This window comes from Agelaius phoeniceus, unplaced genomic scaffold (genome assembly GCF_051311805.1).
Source record: "Agelaius phoeniceus isolate bAgePho1 unplaced genomic scaffold, bAgePho1.hap1 Scaffold_113, whole genome shotgun sequence".
NCBI classification, from domain to species: Eukaryota; Metazoa; Chordata; class Aves; order Passeriformes; family Icteridae; genus Agelaius; species Agelaius phoeniceus.
Window position 1 is genome coordinate 1,499,962 of NW_027509877.1, and position 21,880 is coordinate 1,521,841.

Here is a 21,880-nt window from a genome sequence, read left to right on the forward strand (position 1 = left end):
TAATTCATTGGCAAACAAAAAACAGCACACATACATTGGCTATCCAAAAGAGAGACCTAAGGCAATTAGACCCTGACTGTAATTCGGAAATTGTTCACTGGTCCAGACCTAAAGCCACCGCAATTACAGTCCTTCTGCCATGGATCTCGGCAGCAAAAAGCATGGGAGAATTAGGCCGATTGGAATGCTGGGTTGCAAAACAGGCAAACCTTACTTCTACTGCCCTGAGTGACCTCTTATCAGATGAGGAAATTACCAGGCAAGCCACCATTCAGAATAGGGCAGCCATAGACTATCTGCTCCTTCTGCACAACCATCGCTGTGAAGAATTTGAAGGCCTCTGCTGCCTCAATTTGTCATCAAAGGCAGAGAACATCCATGCCATGATTGACAAGATAAAAACCATGGTGAGCGACATCAAGAGAGAAACTGACGACTGGCTGAGTGGACTGTTCAAAGGCTGGGGACTCTTGGGCTGGTTGGGATCTATTCTGAAAACTGTGTTTTTAGTATTGTTTGTATTAGTTATTGTTGTTGTAGTTGTTAGCATTGTTTTTGGACTAGGCAAACGCATGGTACTCAAGTTGATTTTAAGCTCATCTCCCCCTCCTGAAGTTTACCATTTGGAAGCCCTTAGTGCTCCAATGGATGACATGGAACCCTCGGTGGAAAGCACTGAACCTCCTGCAGAGGAGGAACCGCTTTACCAACCATGGTTTGGCAAGCACTCTGCACCACAAACCCAGTCCTCTTCTTTTAAAACAAAACTAGGGGGAGATGTTGCAGTGTGATTTCCTGTTTCACCTATCCCAACCCCCTCAGGTGTGCCAACCTTTCCCCCTCCCGCTATTGCCCTCCTGCCTAAGAGCTGTCCATCAATCTTAACATTCCAACAAGGCGTCATGTGATTGGCATAAGTTCAAAAGATGCTCCTCAGATCTGGGCTCATTGGCCTGTCCAAGTGTCTGTATCCCTTAAGCCTTCCCCTTCTCACACCTGGTTGGTCCTCACGTGTCCCTTCCCTCCCCGTCCCGGGGCTAAAAAGGACACGAGACCATGCGGCCGGGAGTTCTATTGTGAGCTGTTACCACATTCAGAGGTCTACCACCCTGAAATAAAACTCTGGATTAAGACTCTAAAACAGAACCCGCTCCTTTCTCTTCACCGTCGCCTGAACCTCTTCCATCAAAGGTAAACTGAGTTCCTACTTTGCCTGGATTTGTTCTGAGTGCCCAGCTGCAGCAGCCAGCTGGCCAAAGGTATCTCTGGGGTGAAACACCACAGCTGCTGCCTTTGGTCCAGCAGCGAGGGCTAGACAAAGCCAGGCACGTCCCACCCAGAAACCTTGGGATTAATATTCTATAACTGATATTTTGAAAAAGAGAACTCAGGTATTTACTTTATAAATGTGCTGATGGCATTGATGCATGTTACTGGCCTCAGTAATCTTTTTAAAAAAGATTCTGGGGTTTGTTTCCAACATTGTTTTTATCAAATGTGGTGAAATTGTTGTAAAGCAAGAGGAAATTGCTTTGTGCCCTTCCAGCTCCAAGCAGGACTGGGAATGGAAACTGTCAAACCCCAAATCCTTTAGAAGATGCCCTTCCTTCTCAGCCTGTGAATGAGCTGCACATTCCCTTTGAAACTGTCAGGGATTTCTTAGAGACACAAAGTCCCACTGACAGCTTTTTGCTCTGGTTTGGCAGTGCAGAAGGGCAATTCTCCATCCATCACCTCCAGACTGCACTGCCTCAGAAGCACGGCCCACTCGCCAGCTTTGGCCCACTCAGGCACTTCTAGAGGAGGAAGAAAGTGCAACCGCACAATTCCAGCCAAAAAGGAATGAAGAGTGGGACAGACAGAACATTCTGGGGAGATCCAGGCATTCAGCTAGGACTGTGGAGTATTTAGGTCCTTGCCAATTGGATGTGTGTCCCCAGCTGCAATCTCTGGGCCTGCAGCAGAGTCTCACTCACCTGCCAAAGCAGAAAGCTCAGGCGCTGTGCTCGCAACGGGCTCGTCTGATGCAGAGCTGTCAGAGCAATGTGAGGGCAGAGCCAGCCCAGCTGGGCCCAGGGCTGAGCCCAGCAGAGCCCTGGCAGAGCCCAGAGCAGCCTCAGCAGCCGCAGAGCCCGGCTGCAAGGAGAGAAAGCAGAAAGTGCCCGTCAGCTGAGGGCTCCTGTGCCCTTGTGCCAAGGCCTGCAGTGCCCAGGCCGTGCTGGCTGTGCCCAGAGCTGTGCCCAGAGCTGCCCATCCCTGCTGCCTTTGGCAGCAGAGCAGGAGGGCAGGACATGTGCCCAGCCTGCAGCCAGCCATGGCACATCCAGCCCTCAGCAGCTGCCCAGAGCCAAAAAGCAGCTGGGCAGCGACTGAAGAATTCATTGCACCTGCCCCAGCTAAGGGGGAACCTTTGGTGCCTGGCCAGGCCGTGCCAGGCCCAGATCTGGGAGCATCCCCCTGCCTGTGGACTCACCTGCAAATTGGGCCTGGAGCCTGGCTTTGAAGAAGGTGCCAGAATCCAAGTCCATCATCTTCAGCTGGCCAGGCCGAGGAAGAGATTGTCATCCTTGAGCTTGTCCTTGGTGTCTCCAGCAGCAGCCCCACCTGGTACAGCTTCTCCAGGGGCTCCTTCTCCTTCCCTGGGGCCAGACCAGGCTGTCAGGGCTCTGCCCAGGGCCCCAGCCATCCATGAACCAGACAAACAAAACCAGGGGTATGGTGGCCACCAGTGCTTGCCACCCCAGGTCTCCAGCTCAGCTCCAGCCCAAGAGCTGCGTGTTCCCTTCTGCTGACCCCTGCTCAGAGCTACAGGCAGCACAAAACCAGCCTGGTTTGCTTTGCCACTGATTGCCAAGAGATGTGTGGAGCTGGTACCTGCCAGGCCCTGGATCTGACTGTGCACGTGGATCTCTCTCATCTTCTAGGGCAGAGGAACACCCTGCACCCAAGGATGGCAGAAAAGCTCTTCTAAGGATGGCCTGTCCGAGGGTTGCATGGACAAACACCTCTTAATGATATCCTGGCACTCTGGGGAGAGAAACCAGAAATCACCAGTCAGCTGGAGAAGTTGTCCCCCTGTTCCCGTGCCCAGGCCATGCTGGGTGTGCCCAGAGCTGGGCCTAAACTTCCCCATGGATGCTCTGTTTGGAGGAGAGCAGGAGAGCAGGACCTGTGCCACCTCCTCAGCAGCTGCCAGAGCGGGATGCCCACGAGCCCGCTGCTGTCTCCCAGCACTGGGATCCCCCCCGTGCCCAGAGATGAGGATCCACCTTGAGAGAGCCATCGTGGGAACAAGATCCGCCCCCGGATGATCTCCTGGCCCCTCCTGAACGGGTGCTTCCCCATGACCAGGTGGCACAGCAGGAGGCCCAGGGACCAGATCGTCGCTGCCTCGCCGTGGTAGCGCTGGTGCTGGATCCACTCTGGTGGGCTGTAGGACAGGGTTCCTGTGGAACACAGACACAGCTCAGCAGGGGGATGCTGCTGCTCCCAGAGCCCAGCCCCAGCATCCCTGGCCATGTGGGGGCTGCCCCAGAGGCACACGGGGTGAGCGCTGCCCTCTCACCAGCACCTGGGACTTGTGTACAAACTCGGGGCTGGAAAAGAAGCCACTGGTGCTGGAAGAGGGCAGCAGAAACCCTGGGAAGGCCCAACCATGACACACAAAGGAGAAACCCACTCAGTGGTGGAGAAAACCCACTCTCCTCCCCACCTGTATGGCCCCCAAAAATGTTAATAAGCCAAGGCAAACAAGGGGAGCAGAGCAGTCCAAGCCCTTCCTCGCCTGCACACCAAACCATCCGGGGCACGGGGTCAGACCCCCCTCTCTGCTACCCCCATGGGGGTTTGTGTCAGGCTGGCTGCCCCAGCTCCAGCCCCAGCCCAGGCCACAGTGGGTGATGAAGGCTGTCGGCAGGGCTGGCAGCTGGCCCCCCTCACACCCCACCCAAATCAACTCGGCTCCAGCATCAATCCCATCCCGGCTGCAATAGGGGGAAGCCCCGGTGCTGCACCCAGGCTGGGCCATGAGATGCCCAGGAGCATCCCCTGGAGGGCTCACCTGCAAACTGGGTGTAGGCTGTGTCTTGGAGGAAGGCGCCACAGCCAAAGTCGATGAGTTTCAGCTGCCCGCTGGCCAGGTCGAGCAGGATGTTCTCGGGCTTGATGTCCCTGTGCAGGACCCCGCAGGCGGTGCAGTGCTGCACGGCCTCCAGCACCTGGCGGAACAGCGCCCGCGCCTCCTCCTCGGGCAGGAACCCCCGCTCCGCCAGGAAAGCCGAGAGCTCCTGGCACCGCTCCGGACGCTCCAGCACCAGCACGAAGCTGTCGGGGAGCTCGAGCCACTCCAGGAGCTGAATGACAGCGGCACAGCCACGGGACACCTTGGCCAGCAGCACGATCTCCAGCGGCGCGCTGCTGCCGTCGGGCTGCGGGAGGAGCGCGGTGCCGTCAGTGGGGCTGAGGCCGTGCCGGGGCTCTGGGAGCCCTCAGCCAGCCCAGGATGCTCTGCACGCCCCGCTCAGCCCACGCCCGCTCTCCCCGCAGGGCTCCCGGCGGCTCCCACCCTGCCGGGCCCCGGCTCCTCACCGCCCGGCCCGGCCCGGCTGCTGCCGCTGGCCCCGCTCACTCACCAGCTCGCCCCAGTGCCGGATGCGATCCCGCGGCACGCGTTTGATGGCCACCTGCGAGCGAGGGAGAGCAGCGGGCTGAGCTCGCCGCCCGTCCTGCCCAGCCCCATCCTCCGCCCTTCTCCTCCTCCTCTTCCTCCTCCCCCTCCGCCCGCCGCCGGCCCCGCCGCTCACCGGGGCGCCGTCCGAGAGCCGCGTCCCCGAGCAGACGCTGCCGAAGCCGCCGCGCCCCAGCAGCGAACCCACTCGGTACCGCTCCTGCAGGGCCTCCTGCGCCTTCCCTGCGGGCGAGACGCGGCTGTCAGCGCTCGGCCCGGGGCCAGCAACGGCCCCCGAGCGCTCCCCGATCGGGCCGGGCCGGGCATCCCCACCCGCCCCAGGCCCCGGCGGCTCGGGGCCGGCGGCCGCGCTGCCGAGCGGCGGAGCTCGGGCCGGGGAAGCCGCAGCGGAGGCGGCGGGAGCGGCCGCCCCGCGTGTGTCCTCCGCAGGCCCCGGGAGGAGCCGGAGCCGGGACCGGGGCCGGGGCCGGGGCCGGGGCCGGGGCCGGGGCCGGGCTCGGGACGGGACTTCACGTCGCGGCCGGGGCCGGGCTCGGGCCAGGCGGAGCCGAAGGGCGGCGATGCCGCCCCCGCACCAGGCACTGATGCCCGCCCAGCAGCGCCACCGCCAGCACGGCCAGAGCCGGGCGGAGGCGAGAGCGCGGCGGGACGGGCGGGGCCGGGCACGGGGCAGCCCCGCCCGGGGCCGGGGGCGGGCCGGGGGCATGGCCCGGCCCGGCAGGGGAGAGGGAGGCGGGGAGAGGAGAGGGACGCCGGGCAAGGGACCCCGAGAGAAGGGTGCCCGGCAGGGGGAAAGATCGAGAAAGAGGAAGAAAGAGAGAAAGAGAAAGAGAAAGAGTGCTCTAGAATATCTGTTTTGCTGCTGCCGCCGCTGCTGCTGCTGCCGCCGCTGCCGCCGCTGCAACTGAAGCACCGGGGCCGTTCGTCCCCGTGTCCGTTCCCTGCTCGCCCCACGAGCCCCACGTTCGAGCTCCACGCGCCCCGGGCACAGCCCCTGAGTCTGTCCAAACACGGGAACTTTGCAGCCTTGAGCCCAGATGCAGAGCCCTGACTCCTGCACACTGGCACAGCAATCCCCTCGCTTGCTGCTCTGCATTGGCCTGGCTGAGGGTCAAACATTGTCGGGACACCTTCCCTTGGTGTAGGATTCCTACCTGACTCCAGCACTGCACTTACATCTCCAGTGTTGCCTTCCAGTAAAACCAGGGGAAGGAAAACTCTGTGTGTGGCTCATGGTATTTTCGAGTGTCTAAAAATCACTAAGTCACCGATCTTAGAGGTGCGGTGCATCTGGAATTCCTGGGATGGAGAAGTAGTGCAACATGGAAAAGGGGAGCATAGAAATAAATAGAGGAAAAGATCTTGGATTGTTTCTTTCATTTTCATTTCACTTCTGGAAAGCTGTTTCAGTTTTCCAGGAATCTTCTCCTGTCTCTCTTCCCAAGAATGTCTCATGGAGAACAAGGTCAAGCTTCTGTCACAAGATTTGCCAGCAGGAAATTATGCCACTGGTGAAATTTTCATGATGACTGTTTGTGCTGGCTTAGGGCAAATTTGGGGAGGAAACCTCCAAAAGGGGCCTGGTTTGCGGAGATAGCCAAAAACTCCACAACTTTGTGAAAGTTGTAAAGCCGGTATGTTTATTATTACAGTGCCGGATGCATGCAGAGATTACTCTCCTTAAAAGGCATGCGTACCTCTGGGAACTTCAGGTCCCTTTTTATCCCTCTCAAATACATATCCATACAATTTCACAATAGGTTCATACATATTCATTTTTACAAATTTTGCGTGACATTTGCCACTAGTTCTTCTTTATCAGAAAGAATTCTTAGGTCAGGTTGATGTGCTTTCACAGCAGTCTCTCTTGTTGCCTTCTTGCGTAGGCCACGGCGACCTGGTTTCAGAGTCCAGCACTGCGATCTCCTTGGGATCCTTTGTGGCCAATAACAGACGCTAACACCAATGTGGTGGACGGTTAAAGGCGTTTATTGAAGGGTCTCGAGGGTATTTATGGACTAAGGGGTTTCTCTACGTCAGACAGGGGTTTGGCTATGCTTTCTAGGGTTAGTATGGAGTGGAAAGTTACTGGCATCCATAGGTTAGGGGGACTACCTGTTTGGCTACATTCTAAGGGTGATCCTTATCTATGGGGAGGGGGGCAGAAGGATTCCTGTAATTTTCCGTCACAGCCCGAAATCTTCCGAACGCCTGTCCCTTACTACTACACTTCCCCCCCCTCTTTCACAAATGAATGAGGTAATCTTATACATAGGCACTGAAATGAGGTAGGAGGTTGAGATCTGACTAGGGAAAAGGGTCTTGGGAAACCTGAGTAAGTTTCTGCCAGGCGAGTCTCTCGTGACTGGCAGTGTTCCCTGTTGGATTCACAGTAATTGTTGCTGTCCCACGAACAGGATGCTAGCCCGTTCTAGGTGGGCCTGAACGAATGAGACTAGCTTGTTCAGCAGGCATGGCCCGAAGGTAATAGCTAAAAGCAGCATTGCCAATGGACCTATTAGGGTAGAAATTAGGGTGGTTAGCCATGGTGATTGATTGAACCAGGATTCGAATCAGTTCTGTTGGGCTTCCCTGTCTTTCTGTCTCTGAGCCAGTCTGTTTCGGAGTTCTGCCATGGAGTCTCTGACGACTCCTGTGTGGTCAGCGTAAAAACAGCATTCCTCTTTCAAGGCAGCGCACAGGCCCCCTTGCTGCATGAACAGGAGATCTAGTCCTCGCCTGTTCTGCAGGACCACTTCTGAGAGCGAAGAAACTGACTTTTCTAGAAAGGAAATGGATTTCTCGATCCTCTGCAGGTCCTCATCGATGGTCATCTGCAGCTGGGACAGTCCTTGGTGTTGAGTTGCTAGGGCTGAGACACCTGTTGCCGTTCCAGCCGCCCCTAGGCCGAGCAGCATTGCGATAGTTATACCTGTTAATATTTCTCTCTTGTGGAGCCGGCTGTTTTCTTCGAAAAGGTGGTACACCTCTTCGTCTGAGTGGTACAGGACTCTAGGGATGATCAGAACTTGAACACAAAAGTCATTAGAGTTATTGAATTTGGCAAGAGACACACAGGGACTTACTCCAGATCTCTGGCAAACCCACATCCCAGATGTGGATGGGACTACCCACTTATTATTCTTCCTGTCGGGCTCAACTACTTCGGTGCAGACGTCGCCTTTCCGCTTAGCTAGGGTTGCATTGCCAAAGCATCTGCCCTGACCTGTGACTTGACTCAGGGTAATTCCTTTGCAGGGTGTGTCCCATCTGCACTGGCGAGGGGCATCGGCTGTGGAATAGCTGAAGGGGGTATCTAAAGCGACCCCTTCGTAAAAGGGGGGTTTAACATCGTAGCAAAGCCAGCAGGAGTTGGTTAGGTTAGGGTTAGATTCATTCAGGGATAGAAAGGTAGCTTCTAACATGCGAAGGATTGGGTCCGAGCCTGACCTGGCTGAGCGGCCTATCTGGAAGGCTTCCTCATCGCCAGTCGGGACGTCGGTGACCCTTGTGGGCAAGGCTTTGGGGTAGGTCATGTTTCTCCCTTTCTGTGTGCTTTTGATCACTTTGTTGGGCCCAACCGCTCTGGGTGCTGACGGTTGGAGTCTGGTAATTCGCACATTCACCCACTTTTCTGACCCTTGAAGGACTACTGTCCATGCTTTGCCCACGGCCCAGCTGGGGTGATTCGGCTGCAAAACTGTCATGTTATAGTGAGTGCGTTTCCGGAATTTGGGGACTTTATGGTGGTTTCGATAGAAACTTCGCTGAAGGAAGACGGGTGTTTTGCAGCCTGCGGGTGCCCAGGTGAACTGTAGGAATCTGTCGGGCTCTTGTGGGTCCCACCCAGGTCCTGATGGCCTGGCGTCTGTAACTATTGTTTCACAGCCCCAGTGCCCACAGTATCCCCACCCTGGGCGATTGCAATAACTTTTTCCTGGGTTTGAGGCTGGGCACCAGTAGGATAGGTACATGTGTGTGGCATGTGAAGAATAGGGCTCTACCTTTGGTTGTCCCGGAAACAGGTCGGTGACGCGAAGCACAAAGGACGGGGCGTTCGGCGTGGTGATGTCTCTGAGCATCTTGTCACCAGTAAGATGTTGCATGACCCACCTGAAGGGCTGATGAGGGTAGTAGTCTGGGCTGGCTTGCCCTCTGGCAACAAGCCCCAACACAAAATCACACAGAAACACCATTGTTGCTTTTATTTTGATGGCGCGAGCTTCTCAGGTGATGTCAGGTTCCTCGATGGCCTCTCTCTCTTTCCCAGTAGTGGGGCATATGAGTTTCGGGGACATCCAATGATCCAGTCCTGTAAACAAAGTCTCACAATTCTCATGAGTTTCCCTATGAAGGTCTGGTTTGATAGATTTGAGTGGACACCATTTAATGTCCCCGTCCTTTTTAACGGCCGCATATCCCCGCCCCGTGAGCACCAATCTCCAACCCTGTTCCCACTCCCCTAGTTCATTTTTGATCACCACCCGTGGGCCTTCCTCTAGCGCCTGAGTGGCCCAGTGTCTCTGAGCAGGACTGTTTGTTTTGTCCCCCCTAGGGAATTGATTTAATGCTAGCAGCGCAGTTGCCAGCATGCGCGCCTGGTCACCCGGGGGAATGGCATTGGTGAAGCCTTCTGCCTTTGCTAGCACTTCCAGCTTAGTTTTCAGAGTCTGGTTTGCTCTTTCGACGATGGCTTGCCCGGTGCTGTTGTATGGGATGCCATGCACCAAGGCGATGTTCCATTTCGAGGCGAATGCTTGGACTACCTTTGAGATGAAGTTTGGGCCGTTATCTGTTTTGATCTGTTTTGGAACTCCAAGCCATGCCATGGCTGTTAGCCAATATTGGATGGTCGCTTTGGAATTGGTCTTGAGATGCTGTGTGGCCACAATCATGCCGCTGTACGTATCTACGGTAACCGCGAGCCACGCTCGGGGTTTCAACAGCTGGCATTGTGTAAAGTCTGTTTGCCATATTTCTGAGGCTTTGAGGCCTCTGGGGTTGACGCCACTCGACCACAGTGGCGACTTCTGGCAGTGGGGGCACGTAGCGACAACGTGCTTTGCATCCACGGTAGAAATCCCGCACCTTTTCGCAAGCGCTTTAGCTCCGATGTGAAGGGATTCATGCAACTGACAAGCTTCTTTCAGTGTCCATACGCCCTTTGTGGCGGCGTTAGCCTTGTCGTTGCCCATTTGGTAGAATCCTTTGACCAGGTCGTGGCTGTTGACATGGATGACTGATATGGTGCCTTTCCGTGAATAGAGTGCTTCCTCCAGCATCGTTGCCACTGTGGACACTGACACACCTGGTCCGGACATGGCTAGGCAGAGCTTGGCCACAAATATGGAATCAGTCACAATGTTAAGGTGTTCTTCTGGGAATAGTCCGGACTAGCTAGCACTACAGCTGCTGCTTCAAGCTGTTGGACTGAAAGCGTGGGGTCGGTTGCCTTGACACATTGCCACTGTTCTCCTGACTGCCATACTGCCGCCGCGGTGGAGGTCTGCGATGATGCATCCGTGAAGATGGTTGGTCCCGCCCGCGGTCGGTCAAGTACTTTTGGTGGGAGGTCGATATCGATGACCGTGAGCAGCCGAGTCCAAGGGGGTTTTCCGCATAGCAAATCTCTCCTCCAAAGCCTGTAAGGGCCATGGCTAGATATTCCGATATTGTTGTTGACTGCGCAGAGAGCTGTTTGCGGAGAGGCAAGCTGATCCTGGAAGGTTCCATGCCCAGATGTCTTAGGGCGAGTTTCCTGCCTTTCATGATGAGGCTGCAGAGGCACTCGACTCCCGGGGAAAAGGCACGCGGTGGTTTCCCCAAGACCACCCATAGTATTGGTTGGGCCTTGTCGGGGGGTCCTTGGGCTAAGGCTCCCACTCCTCCCTTTTTTGTAAAGTGGACATACAGATCGACTGGAGCACTTGAGTCCCATCTGGTGAGCATGCTCTCTGACATCTGACGTTCGATGAAGTTGAGCGAACATACTGCTTCCGGCGTCAGGGTTTTTTGCTCCCATGGGTTCTTCCCTTTCAAGAGGTCATTCAGAGGGTCCATGACCTCGGGAGGAATCAGGACGATGTTGCGGAGCCACTGTAAGGACCCTACCAGCTGTTGCATGTCGTGGAGCATCTTGATGTCTCGGCGGATTTTCATCTGGGGAGGAGTTATGTAGGAGCTTGTGATTCCCACTCCTAGGAAGGTCACAAACGGTCCCTTTTTTATTTTTGCACTTGCTACCTCAAAGCCATTTGTCCTTAAGGTCTCGGAGATGGTAGACACCAGCTGGTCCGTGGATGGTGCGGCGATCAGGATGTCGTCCATGTACTGCACGATGGTTACAGTTGGATTGCTCTGCTGGACTGGTGCTAGCACTCGCTCCACGGTGATCTGGCAGATAGTCGAGGAGTTGAGCATTCCTTGTGGAAGCATCCTCCATTGGAAGCGTAGGTTGGGCCACTGGCTGTTTGGGAAGACGATGGAGAAGGCGAAACGCTCCTTGTCGTCTTCGTGCAGGGGAATAGAAAAGAAGCAGTCTTTGATGTCGAGCACTGCACAGGGTTGTCCTTTCAGTATCACAGAGTTCATGGGCAGCGAAGTTTGCACAGGGCCCATAGGCTGGATTCTCTTGTTCACTTCTCGCAAGTCGTGCAGGAGACGAAAGCCTTCACCAGACCGCTTAGGTATTACGAAGATCGGAGTGTTCCATGGACTCGTGGAGGGTTCTATATGATTCTTGTGTAATTCCTGGCTAACTAACTCAATGAGGGCAGTCATTCGAGGCGTTGACAAGGGCCACTGTTCGACCCACACTGGGTCGGCTGATTTCCAAGTCAGCTTGATGGGCAATGGCGGGTACGCGACAGTGGCCCTTAGAATAAATTTGTCATCCTAACATCCAGCAGGGCTAGGGCATCCCTCCCTAGCAAGGGTGGGCAATCCGACATCACATATGCAGTGAGGGTGATAGTTCTTCCCGGTCCTCTCTCGGTGCAGAGGGTTATTGCCACTGGTTGGGTGCTCTTGTGGGCTCAGGACAGCCCTCCAACTCCGCCCACCATGGGGGCTACTTCTAGCTTCCATGGTCGAGGCCAATGTATGTCTGGGATGACGGTGACATCTGACCCTGTGTCCACCCAAAAGGGAAGGCAGATGGCCGAGTCGTCGGAGCTGTTGTGGAGACGACACACTGCCCACACAATCAGTGGGTGTTTCCCCACCTTCGCGGCGAAGGCCACCCATGGGTCCCGTTCCCATGCTTTCATGGCCAAAGCCACCCAGGGGCCTCGGCCCCAGGGAGCTGTTCTTGGTATTCCTGAGGTGCAGATGGGTTCGATTGAGCCTTTGGCTGGGCGACAAAGTTGGTCATTCCCTGAGGGGGTGGAGGTGGTGGGCATGAGAGCCCTGTGCCCCATTGGGCGTTGCTGTAGCTGGGCCGCTGCATGTTCCAGGTGGGAGGAGGCTGGATACGGCCCGGCTGCCCCCTCCCTCTCCTGTTTCCCTGATGCCTGGATCTGGATTCCTTAGCTAAATGCCCTTTCTTTCCACATGCCCAGCATGGTCCCCTAGGTCTCCCCTGGAGTGGTGGAGCAGCTGCTGGTGGGCGCCCTGACTGGGGGCAGTTTGTTGCCACGTGCCCAGCTTGGCCACACTTAAAGCAATGCCATGACACTCGTTATTGCAGTGTGAACTGCTGCTTGAATGGGAGCTAGGTATTCTTCCTTTGCAACGTGTCTGATCATGGCAGCTAGATTAGACCCTTGCGGCAGTGATCTTAAAATGTCTTTGGTGGCTGAGTTGCATTGCTGGCGTAGGCACTCTGCCAGCACAGGACCCTTTGCCTCTGAGGGTAATGTTGAGGAGTCCAAGGCAGCCTGTAAACGATCCACAAACTGAGTGAAGCTTTCACTCTCACTCTGCTTTATTGTGGACCAAGGCGACGGTTTGGCTATTACTTTGGAAGCAACACGGATGGCTTCTCTGGCAGCACGGGTTGTTGTCATAACCTCATGTGCCTGCAAGCCCTCAGCCTGTGCCTAGGGGGTGATCATTGTAGGGTCTGTGCCCATTAGCCTCTGTATGCTGGAGCCGTGCAGTGGATGATCTGCCCCTGTTACCAGGGCCAGCTGCTTAATACAGTTATCCTCCCATTCCTGCTTAAAAACGATCATCCCTGCCCCATCAAAAATCATTCTGCAAGTCTGCTTAATATCAAAAGGTAACATGTCATCCCCTCCAAAAACACTGTCAATGAGTGTGGAAACCATGGCAGAATTAATTCCCCTATCTGCAATTGCTTTAATAATTGCCTGCACCTCTTTTGGGTTTACCGGGGAATAGGTCCTTTGATTCCTGCCGGCTCCCCCCACCCGAACGGGGAACACCAGTTTCGCCGACGGAGTCCATTCAGCACACGCTATTTTTATTTTCCACCAGTCTGTAAGCGGAGTTCGATCTTTCTCCGATATCCCCTTCACCCATGCAGGAGCGCTGTGGCTAGTGACCTTGTATGCCGCTGCTCTCCTTCTGTTAAAACCCGAATCCGAGTTGGAACTCCCTGATCCCCTCTCGAGCTCGGAGCTCGAGTCGGAGTCCGAGCCGGAAGTCGACTGCCCGGACGTTTCCGGGCTGCTCTGCCTTTTTCTCAGGCTCCGAACCCGCCCCTTCTTGCGGGGGTCGGGCCGTTCCCTCCCCCTGGGGTCCCCCCGCCTCCTTCTGGGGGAGGTCCTTGCCCTATAAGGACCTAATGTGAACTGAGCGCTCTGATTGGCCTTACGCTCCTCCGCGGGGGCCGCCCCGTCCCCCCGCTCGCCCGCGCATGTGTTGTTAAGCAGGCTGACTGCATTTCCGCCCCCCGTGTTTCCCTTTCCGCCCTGAACACGCGGTTCGGCGCCATTCTCAAACGCATACGGAGGGGGTGCGCTTTTATCCACCCCTTCGGGGTCCGGCAATTTCGCCACCTCCAGCGCTTCCTCCGTTAACCCCCACCAAAACGCCCGCGCGCGTTCCCCCCCCTCTGATGGTAAGGCAGTCTGCTCGGGGGAATCCAGCATTCGCGGTTCCGCGGTGCTGATCTGATCGAAGCCCTCCGTGGTCTGCGTTGCCGCGCCCACCCCCAAATGCGGCGTGGCTAATAACCAAGCCTGCGCGGCTTTCCAGGTCTCCTGCTCTTCTCTAGCTTTCTGCAGAGCCTGCACGACTCTGCCCCATGACTTTAGAGCTTTCCCTGAGCCTGAGGACATAGTCTCCTCAGCTAAAACCTTTGTACAAGTATCCCATATCTCCGAATGGAGAATATCCACCGGGCTGTCTATTGCCCCCAGCTTAATAAGTCTCGGTATAGCAAGACATAAATCTTTTAGCTTACAATCAATCCCCCATTGAGCATGCATCTGAGTTACGACCTTCGCTATGGCTTCCATGGTCCACGCTGGTCCGGGGGCGTCCCCCCCGCTGCACTAGGCCTGCTGTGCAGCCGCCAGTCCCCTGTCCAGGCGAAATCCCGAACACCGGGCGCTGCGATTCCCGGGTTTTGGCACCAGATGTTGCCATTACGGCGTGGCGACCTGGTTTGGGAAGTCTGACACGGAGACCCAAGGCCCAGGGTCACTCGCTCCAATGCTACATACACCAATGTGGTGGACAGCAAATGGCATTTATTGAGGGGTCTCAGGGGTATTTATGGCTTGGGCAGTCTGTGTCCCTTCCCTCTGCTCACGTCTGGCCGGGTGTGGCCAGGTACGGAGCAACAGTCAGACTGCAGGGTGAGGGGGGCCTTCCTATCTACCCGTACAGCCCGAGATCTTCCGCACGCAGGTCCCTAGCTCTCCACAACAGCCCCAGCCAGGGACCCACTCCCAAGGCTGCTGCCATGGCCACCAGGGCTGGCACCAGCTGGGATGCTCGGTTTCCATGGGCTGGGCTTCAGGAATGGGATTCCCCAATTTCCTACCCCCACTAAAACCGCGCTGCCGCTTGCTGCCCTCCCGCCTCCCATAGAAAGCACAAAAGGCAAAGATCCCAGGCTGGGATAAGAACAATTTATTGGGAACAGCAACGAGATAAGGAACAAATGGAACAGAAACAGTATTGATAACAGAAGGGATCAATAAAACGGTTTACAGGGAAAACTACAACATCAACTATTGGCTCTTCCCAGTTTCGTATTTCCCCTCCCTGGAAAGGACACCCTTCTCCTCAGGGAGAGAGAGTCCCTTTCCTGCCCCTGGCAATGTTCTGAGGTGGGAGTGAATGGAATCACATGGCCATGGCCAGACCCTCATGTTCTTCAATCCCACACCATGTCATTGACAGGGGCAGGAAAAGGTACAGGTGTCTTCCCAGCATGGATCACAGGGAACATGGATCACCCGGGCTCTTTCCAATATGGGTTTTCCCATGGGGGTTGAAGCTGGAGCTGGGCACAAAGCTCCTCCTGCACTTGGGGCTTTTGCAGGGCATCTCTTACCGGTGACTCCGTTGGTGTCTTGTCAAGTGAGAGCTGCTGGTGAAGCTCTTCCCACACTGGGGACACTCGTAGGGCCTCTCCCCAGTGTGGATGCGCTTGTGGGTGATGAGGGTGGAGTTGTGCTTGAAGCCCTTCCCGCAGTCGGGGCAGCAGAAGGGCCTCTCCTGGGTGTGAATCCGCTCATGCAGGAGGAGACTGGAGCTGGTCTGAAACCTCTTCCCACACTTGGGACACTCGTAGGGCCTCTCCCCAGTGTGGATGCGCCGGTGGGTGATGAGGTGGGAGTTGTGCTTGAAGCCCTTCCCGCACTCTGGGCAGCGGAAGGGCCTCTCATCAGTGTGAATCCGCTCATGCAGGAGGAGACTGGAGCTGGTCTGAAACCTCTTCCCACACTTGGGACACTCGTAGGGCCTCTCCCCAGTGTGGATGCGTTGGTGCCTGATGAGGGCAGAGCTGCAGCTGAAGCCCTTCCCACACTCCCCACACTCGTAGGCCCATTCCCCAGTGTGGATCATCTGGTGGCGGATCAGGTGGAAGCTCTTCCTGAAGCACTTCCCACAGGCCAAGCACTTGTAGGGCTTCTCCACATCATGAAGCTGCTCATGGGCCACCAGCTCTGAGCTCTGGCTGAAGCTCTGTCCACCTTCCTGGCTCAGGGTGGGTCTTTCCTCCTCAGAGCACCCTGGTCTGGCTTTGTAGCCCCTCTTCCTGTACAGTCTCTGGGGATTTTCCTCCCTGTTGGATTCCTCCACTCTGGAAGCACTAAAAACAGCCTCTTCCATGAGGTTCTGCTGTGGGGATTTCTCCTCCCTGGTCTCCATCCTCAGCTTCTTCCCTGGGGGAGGAAGGACAAGGAGAGCATGGGATTTGCCTCCGTGCCACAGGGAAGGGGAAGGAGATCCCCCCAGTGCATCCCCAGCAGGATGGGGTTGACACCGGGTTCGTCCTGCAGCCGGGGGCCGTGCTGGGCTGGGAGATGGAGCAGGAGAGAGGGGGAAAGGGGCACTGACTTCCTCCACACCTGCCTGGGTGTCCCACGGCTCCTTCCTCTTCCTTGCAGCCTCCTCCTCCATCTGGCCAAGAACTGAAGATGGGAAATTCTCTTTAAGGAGGAAAACAAGGGATGAGCACACTGGATTTTGTACTGGTTTGAAGGCAAACCTGGGGAGGGTCTAAACCAGGAATACAATTTAATAAGAAAATTTCGATCAAGGCAATGATACAGAAACACTGCCTTAAACTGACAGAGTCAGGATATAACCTGACACCCTGTTGCTCAGGGTGGTGGCAGCAGTCCCATTAAATGGTGGCTGCAGTCCTGTGGGAGTGATGAACGTGATTCTGTCCAAGCAGTGATCCTGTAGAAGGGTCTGGTCTTCCTCTGAAGGTCCAGTGGTGTTTCTGGAGCTCTTGTCCTCAGGGAATCCAGTAGGCAAGCTGCTCCTGGTGTTGCAAGGCTCAGCTATATCCAGGTAGGAGTGCTTGGATCCAACCCCTTGGCGGAGCATCCCACAATGGGATGTTGGAATTTGATCAGTCCTGCAGTGACACACAATGGCCCATTCGCAGAAGATATCTCCCCTGGAGGGCGTTATCAGGGCTGAGTCATGGAAGAGATAAAGAACCCTGCCCCACCTGTTTATAGCAGTTGATGAAGATTTGGATTGAAAACATGCATTGGGTTCCATCTTACACTGCAACCTGAAACAGTGGGGTAATCCCTGCTCAGGGGGTGAATACCACCCCCCTTACCCAAACTGGCTCAGGTGTAAAACCCCCACCCCGGGAAGGCCACACACACAGGGGACAATGTCACACTTGGCCCACTCCAGGGGAGATCTCTGTCCCTCTCAATCCCTGGCTATCCCCCCTTTTCTTTTTCACAGGCCGGGGGCTTTGCCAAATCTAAGAATATTTTTTTTTCTTTGTCCCTGTCACCGTTGTGACATCTACACAGAGCTTTCCCTTCCTTTTCATACTCTTTTCATAAAAGAGGTATCACAATGTATTGGGCCGAATTTCCACTTTTCTTTTATCAGAATGTGCCAGCAGCTGAGCTGGAGCTGTGCAGGACCAATGGATTTTGGAATTGCCACAGAATTGCTTCTACTGTCAGTTGATTAAATTTTGCAATTTGTTCTCGTTTCCACCACAAGTTACTTGTGGGAAGAGTAAATTCAAGGCATTTTCTGTAGGCTTAAGTTTGATTTTTGTCAAGAAACAACTTCACTTTGTCGAGTGCCCAGGGAATGCTCAAGGGGTCACTGAGCCTCTCAGACTGGGGGATGCTTGAGAGGGGCTTGGGAGGGTTTGTCCCCGTCCCTGTCACCCCAGGCCTTTCCCCAGGGGTGTCCCTGTCCCTGTAACCCCAGGCCATTCCCCAGGGTTGTCGCTATCCCTGTCACCCCAGGCCATTTCTCAGGGGTATCCCTGTCCCTGGCACCCCAGGCCATTCCCCAGGGGTCTCCATCATTCTCACTCCAGGGAATACCTGGGGGGTCTCCCTCCCTCTCACCCCTGTGCCAGGGGGTGCTCGGGGCAGTCTCTGTCCCTCTCAGCCCAGGGGATGCTCGGGGCTCTCTGTCCCCTGGCCCTGGGGGATGCTCGGGGGGTCTCCATCCCTCTGGCCTCAGGCAATGCCTGTGCAGGGCTGGGCACCAGGGGCTCTGTGTCCCTCTCACCGCTGAGGCTGCTCGGGGCTGGGGGGGCTCTGCCACCTTCTCACCCCTGGGGAGGCCGGGGGGGTCTCTGTCCCTCTCAGCCCTGCTGTGACCCCACCCAAACATCATCGGGGTCACAGGGACAGAGACACCCCCAAAGCCCCAGAAAAGCTGAACCTGGGATTTGGTTTGGGGCTGAGGATTTAGGAAAGGGCTGGAATTGGGGCTGGGCTTGGAGCTGGGGCTGAGATTTGGATTAGAGCTGGGATTGGGGTTAAAACTAGAAATGGGATTGGCTTTAGGGCTGGGGTTGGGATTGGGTCTGGGGCTAGATGAGTGTGGGGCTGGGATAAGATTAAATACAGAACTGTGAGTGTGTCTGAACATGGAGTGAGATTGAGACCCGGATCAGGGTCAGGTTTGGGAGTGAGCTCACCCACAGCAGGACATGGGGGATGTCACTGCAGGATGGTTTGGGGAAAATCCTGGTTTGGGGAAAAACAGGGTGTGAATGCCTTTTTTTGGGGATTTCCCTTGCCCAAGTCCATCTCTAGAAGTCACCTGATGTCCATAAAAACCTCCAAAAATCGAGACTTAATTAAAAAAAGCCACCAGGAGTGTCCTATGTCCAGTCTCATCCCTCCAGGGTTCTGGTGTTCCCCCATCTCAGGGCTGCTGAGGATCCTCAAGGGTCCCCAGGACCCCTCTCCAGGGTCCTGCTTAGGGATGCTGGGGGGGGTTTTGGGGTCCCCTTCTCCAGCCTCACCCCAGTTCTGCCACTTGGAGGTCCCCCCTCTTCCCACCACCCTGGCCTCGTATGGGGCAAATTTGGGAGAAAATCTCCAAAAGAGTTTCCTCTAGAAAGCAGATTTAAGAAGCCCCTCCCCCAACCGGATTGGGAAAAGATTTCCTCGGAAAAAAATGGAAAAAACGTTTATTTAACAGGCAAAGCATTCACCAGCACAAACAAAGAACAATATTGAACAATAAAACCTCTTGCCACTCCAAAAGAGATGACAAACACAGAAAGTCCCTCTCTGGGCTGCAGCTCAGCTCACTCAGTCTCTTATCAGTCTCTTATCAGTCTCTTATCAGTCCCTCCAGCGCTGGAAATGCCGCGGCCCAGGCCAGGTCCAGTGGGCCACGGGTGCGAGCTGCTGGTGGTGTTCTGTGTGTTCAGTGCAGAGCAGGTTCCAACAGCCCCAAAGAAAAAGAAAAATAACAGTCCAGGCAACTTCTCTGCCTCAGAGAGCTAAAAACTAACTAAAAGCAAAGGAGAGCTCTGTCCTGCCCTCTGTCCATCCATGAGCTGGAATGTGGAGGAGTGAGTGCAGTGTATGAAAACAAGCTGCAGCTTCTTCCTCCTCCCCTTGGCTCTCAGAACCAGCCTTAAAGGTGCAGAACTCATTTCTGGGCTAAAGGGACCGATGGGGCACGAGCATCATGAAGTCACCCCAGGACGCGCCCCTGTCAGGCTCAGGGGGTCCCGTCCCCGCCTCATCTCTGGGCTGCCGGGGGTGCCCCAGCTCCGGTATCGCCCCTTCCCCTCTCCCCGCCCCGGGGGTCCCCCGTTCCACAGCCCCAGCTCTCACGGGGATCCCCAAAACCAATGTCCCGCCCCGTCGGTACCGGGCCATCCCCACGTGGACCCCCCGGGACCCTCCCGAGGGGCGATCGCGGCTCCTCTGCCCCCGAAAAAGCTCCTCTTAGGGAGCCCGGAGATATCCGGGGCTCGAGTCCGGGATCTGCCAGCTCCGAACACTCTCCAAAAAAATCCTCCCGGAGATCCCTGGCTGGAGTTATTTGGGAATTTAGCTACTTGAGCTGGGCTTCCTGTGGGACTTTTAGCAGCCTTGTGTTCCTCACCATGGGGTGGATGAACCTTGTCAGTCTCGCTGGTAACATTTGCTCCCTTTCCTCCTGTGATTTTAATAAACTTTTCAAGGAAGGACAACAAAATATTTTCTTTTTCACTGGCCACCCACAACAGCCATTTTCTTCATCAGTTCTTCCATAAGTTCCCCAGGAGGAAGGAGGGACTGTGTCCAAGTTTCCAAGGGTTCTTCCAGAAAAACCACGACCTCCTCAGAGGGAACCATGCTGTTGTCAAAGGCACCTGGGGTGAGACAAGACTGCCCTGAACACACCATGCAAAAATAATGTCACAATCTGGTTACGCAAATTGTTAGAGAAATGCCTCTGCCCCAGTTAAGGTGCTAACGAGACCAAATCCAAGGTGGATTTTATTAAACAGTAAATGTGAGGTAGAGAGAGAGATGGAAAGAAAGAGAAAAGGGGGGAGAGCAAGGGAGTGAGAGGGACAGAGACCTGCCCTGGGGCAGGGCAAGTGTGACATTGTCCCCTGTGTGTGTGGCCTTCCCGGGGTGGGGGTTTTACACCTGAGCCAGTTTGGGTAAGGGGGGTGGTGTTCACCCCCTGAGCAGGGATTCCCCCACTGTTTCAGGTTGCAGTGTAAGATGGAACCCAATGCATGTTTTCAATCCAAATCTTCATCAACTGCTATAAACAGGTGGGGCAGGGTTCTTTATCTCTTCCATGACTCAGCCCTGATAACGCCCTCCAGGGGAGATATCTTCTGCGAATGGGCCATTGTGTGTCACTGCAGGACTGATCAAATTCCATCATCCCATTGTGGGATGCTCCGCCAAGGGGTTGGATCCAAGCATTCCTACCTGGATATAAGCTGAGCCTTGCAACACCAGGAGCAGCTTGCCTACTGGATTCCCAGAGGACAAGAGCTCCAGAACCACCGCTGGACCTGCAGAGGAAGACCAGACCCTTCTACAGGATCACTGCTTGGACAGAATCACGTTCATCACTCCAACAGGACTGCAGCCACCATTTAATGGGACTGTTGCCACCACCCTGAGCAACAGGGTTCAGGTTATATCCTGACTCTGTCAGTTTAAGGCAGCGTTTCTGAATCATTGCCGTGATCTTAATTTTCTTATTAAATTGTAATTCTGGCTTAGATTCTCCCCCAGGTTTGCCTTCAATCCAGTATAAAATTTAGTGTGCTCATCCCTTGTTTTCCTCCCAAAGCAGGATTTCCCATCCTGAAACCTTCACTAGATGAAGGAGGAGGCTGAGAGGAAGAGGAAGATGCCCCAGGAGCCCCAGGCAGGTGAGGAGGAAGTCAGTGCCCCTTTCCCCCTCTCTCCTGCTCCATCTCCCAGCCCAGCACAGCCCCCGGCTGCAGGACAACCCTGCTGCCAACCCTGTCCTGCCGGGGATGCTCTGGGGGGATCTCCTTCCCCTTCCCTGTGGCACGGAGGCAAATCCCATGCTCTCCTTGTCCTTCCTCCCCCAGGGAAGAAGCTGAGGATGGAGACCAGGGAGGAAAATTCTCCACAGCAGAATCTCGTGGAAGAGGCTGTTTTGAGCAACTCTAGTGCACAGGAATCCAACAGGGAAGAAAAGCCCCAGAGATCCCAGAGGTGGAGGGGCTGCAAACCCAGCCCAGGGTGCTCTGAGGAGGAAAGACCCACCCTGATCCAGGAAGGTGGACAGAGCTTCAGCCAGGGCTCAGAGCTGGTGGTCCATGAGCAGCTTCACAATGGGGAGAAGCCCCACAAGTGCTTGGAGTGTGGGAAGATCTTCAGCCGGAGCAACACCCTGATCCGCCACCAGATGATCCACACTGGGGAATGGGCCTACGAGTGTGGGGAGTGTGGGAAGGGCTTCAGCTGCAGCTCTGCCCTCATCATCCACCAACACGTCCACACTGGGGAGAGGCCCTACAAGTGTCCCAAGTGTCAGAAGAGGTTTCAGACACGCTCCAATTACCTCTGCCACCAGCGCATTCATACAGAGGAGAGGCCCTTCCGCTGCCCTGAGTGCGAGAAGGGCTTCAAGCACAACTCCCACCTCATCCTCCACCGGTGCATCCACACCGGGGAGAGGCGATACGAGTGCCCCACCTGTCGGAAGAGGTTGCAGACCAGCAAAAATCTCTGCCTGAATGAGCAGAGTCACACCCAGGAGAGGCCCTTCTGCTGCCCTGATTGCAGGAAGGGATTCAAGAAAAAATCCACCTTCATC

At 55.5% G+C, this 21,880-nt stretch overlaps 1 protein-coding gene across 1 annotated transcript in view; it reads left to right on the plus strand.

Moving 5' to 3' along the window:
- LOC143693004 (uncharacterized) overlaps nt 1-21,880 on the plus strand; it is a 680,702-nt gene that overhangs the window by 177,634 nt on the left and 481,188 nt on the right. Inside the window, 1 exon segment of the mRNA XM_077173088.1 lies at nt 21,425-21,603. Within this exon segment, the coding sequence (XP_077029203.1) occupies nt 21,425-21,603 (179 nt within the window).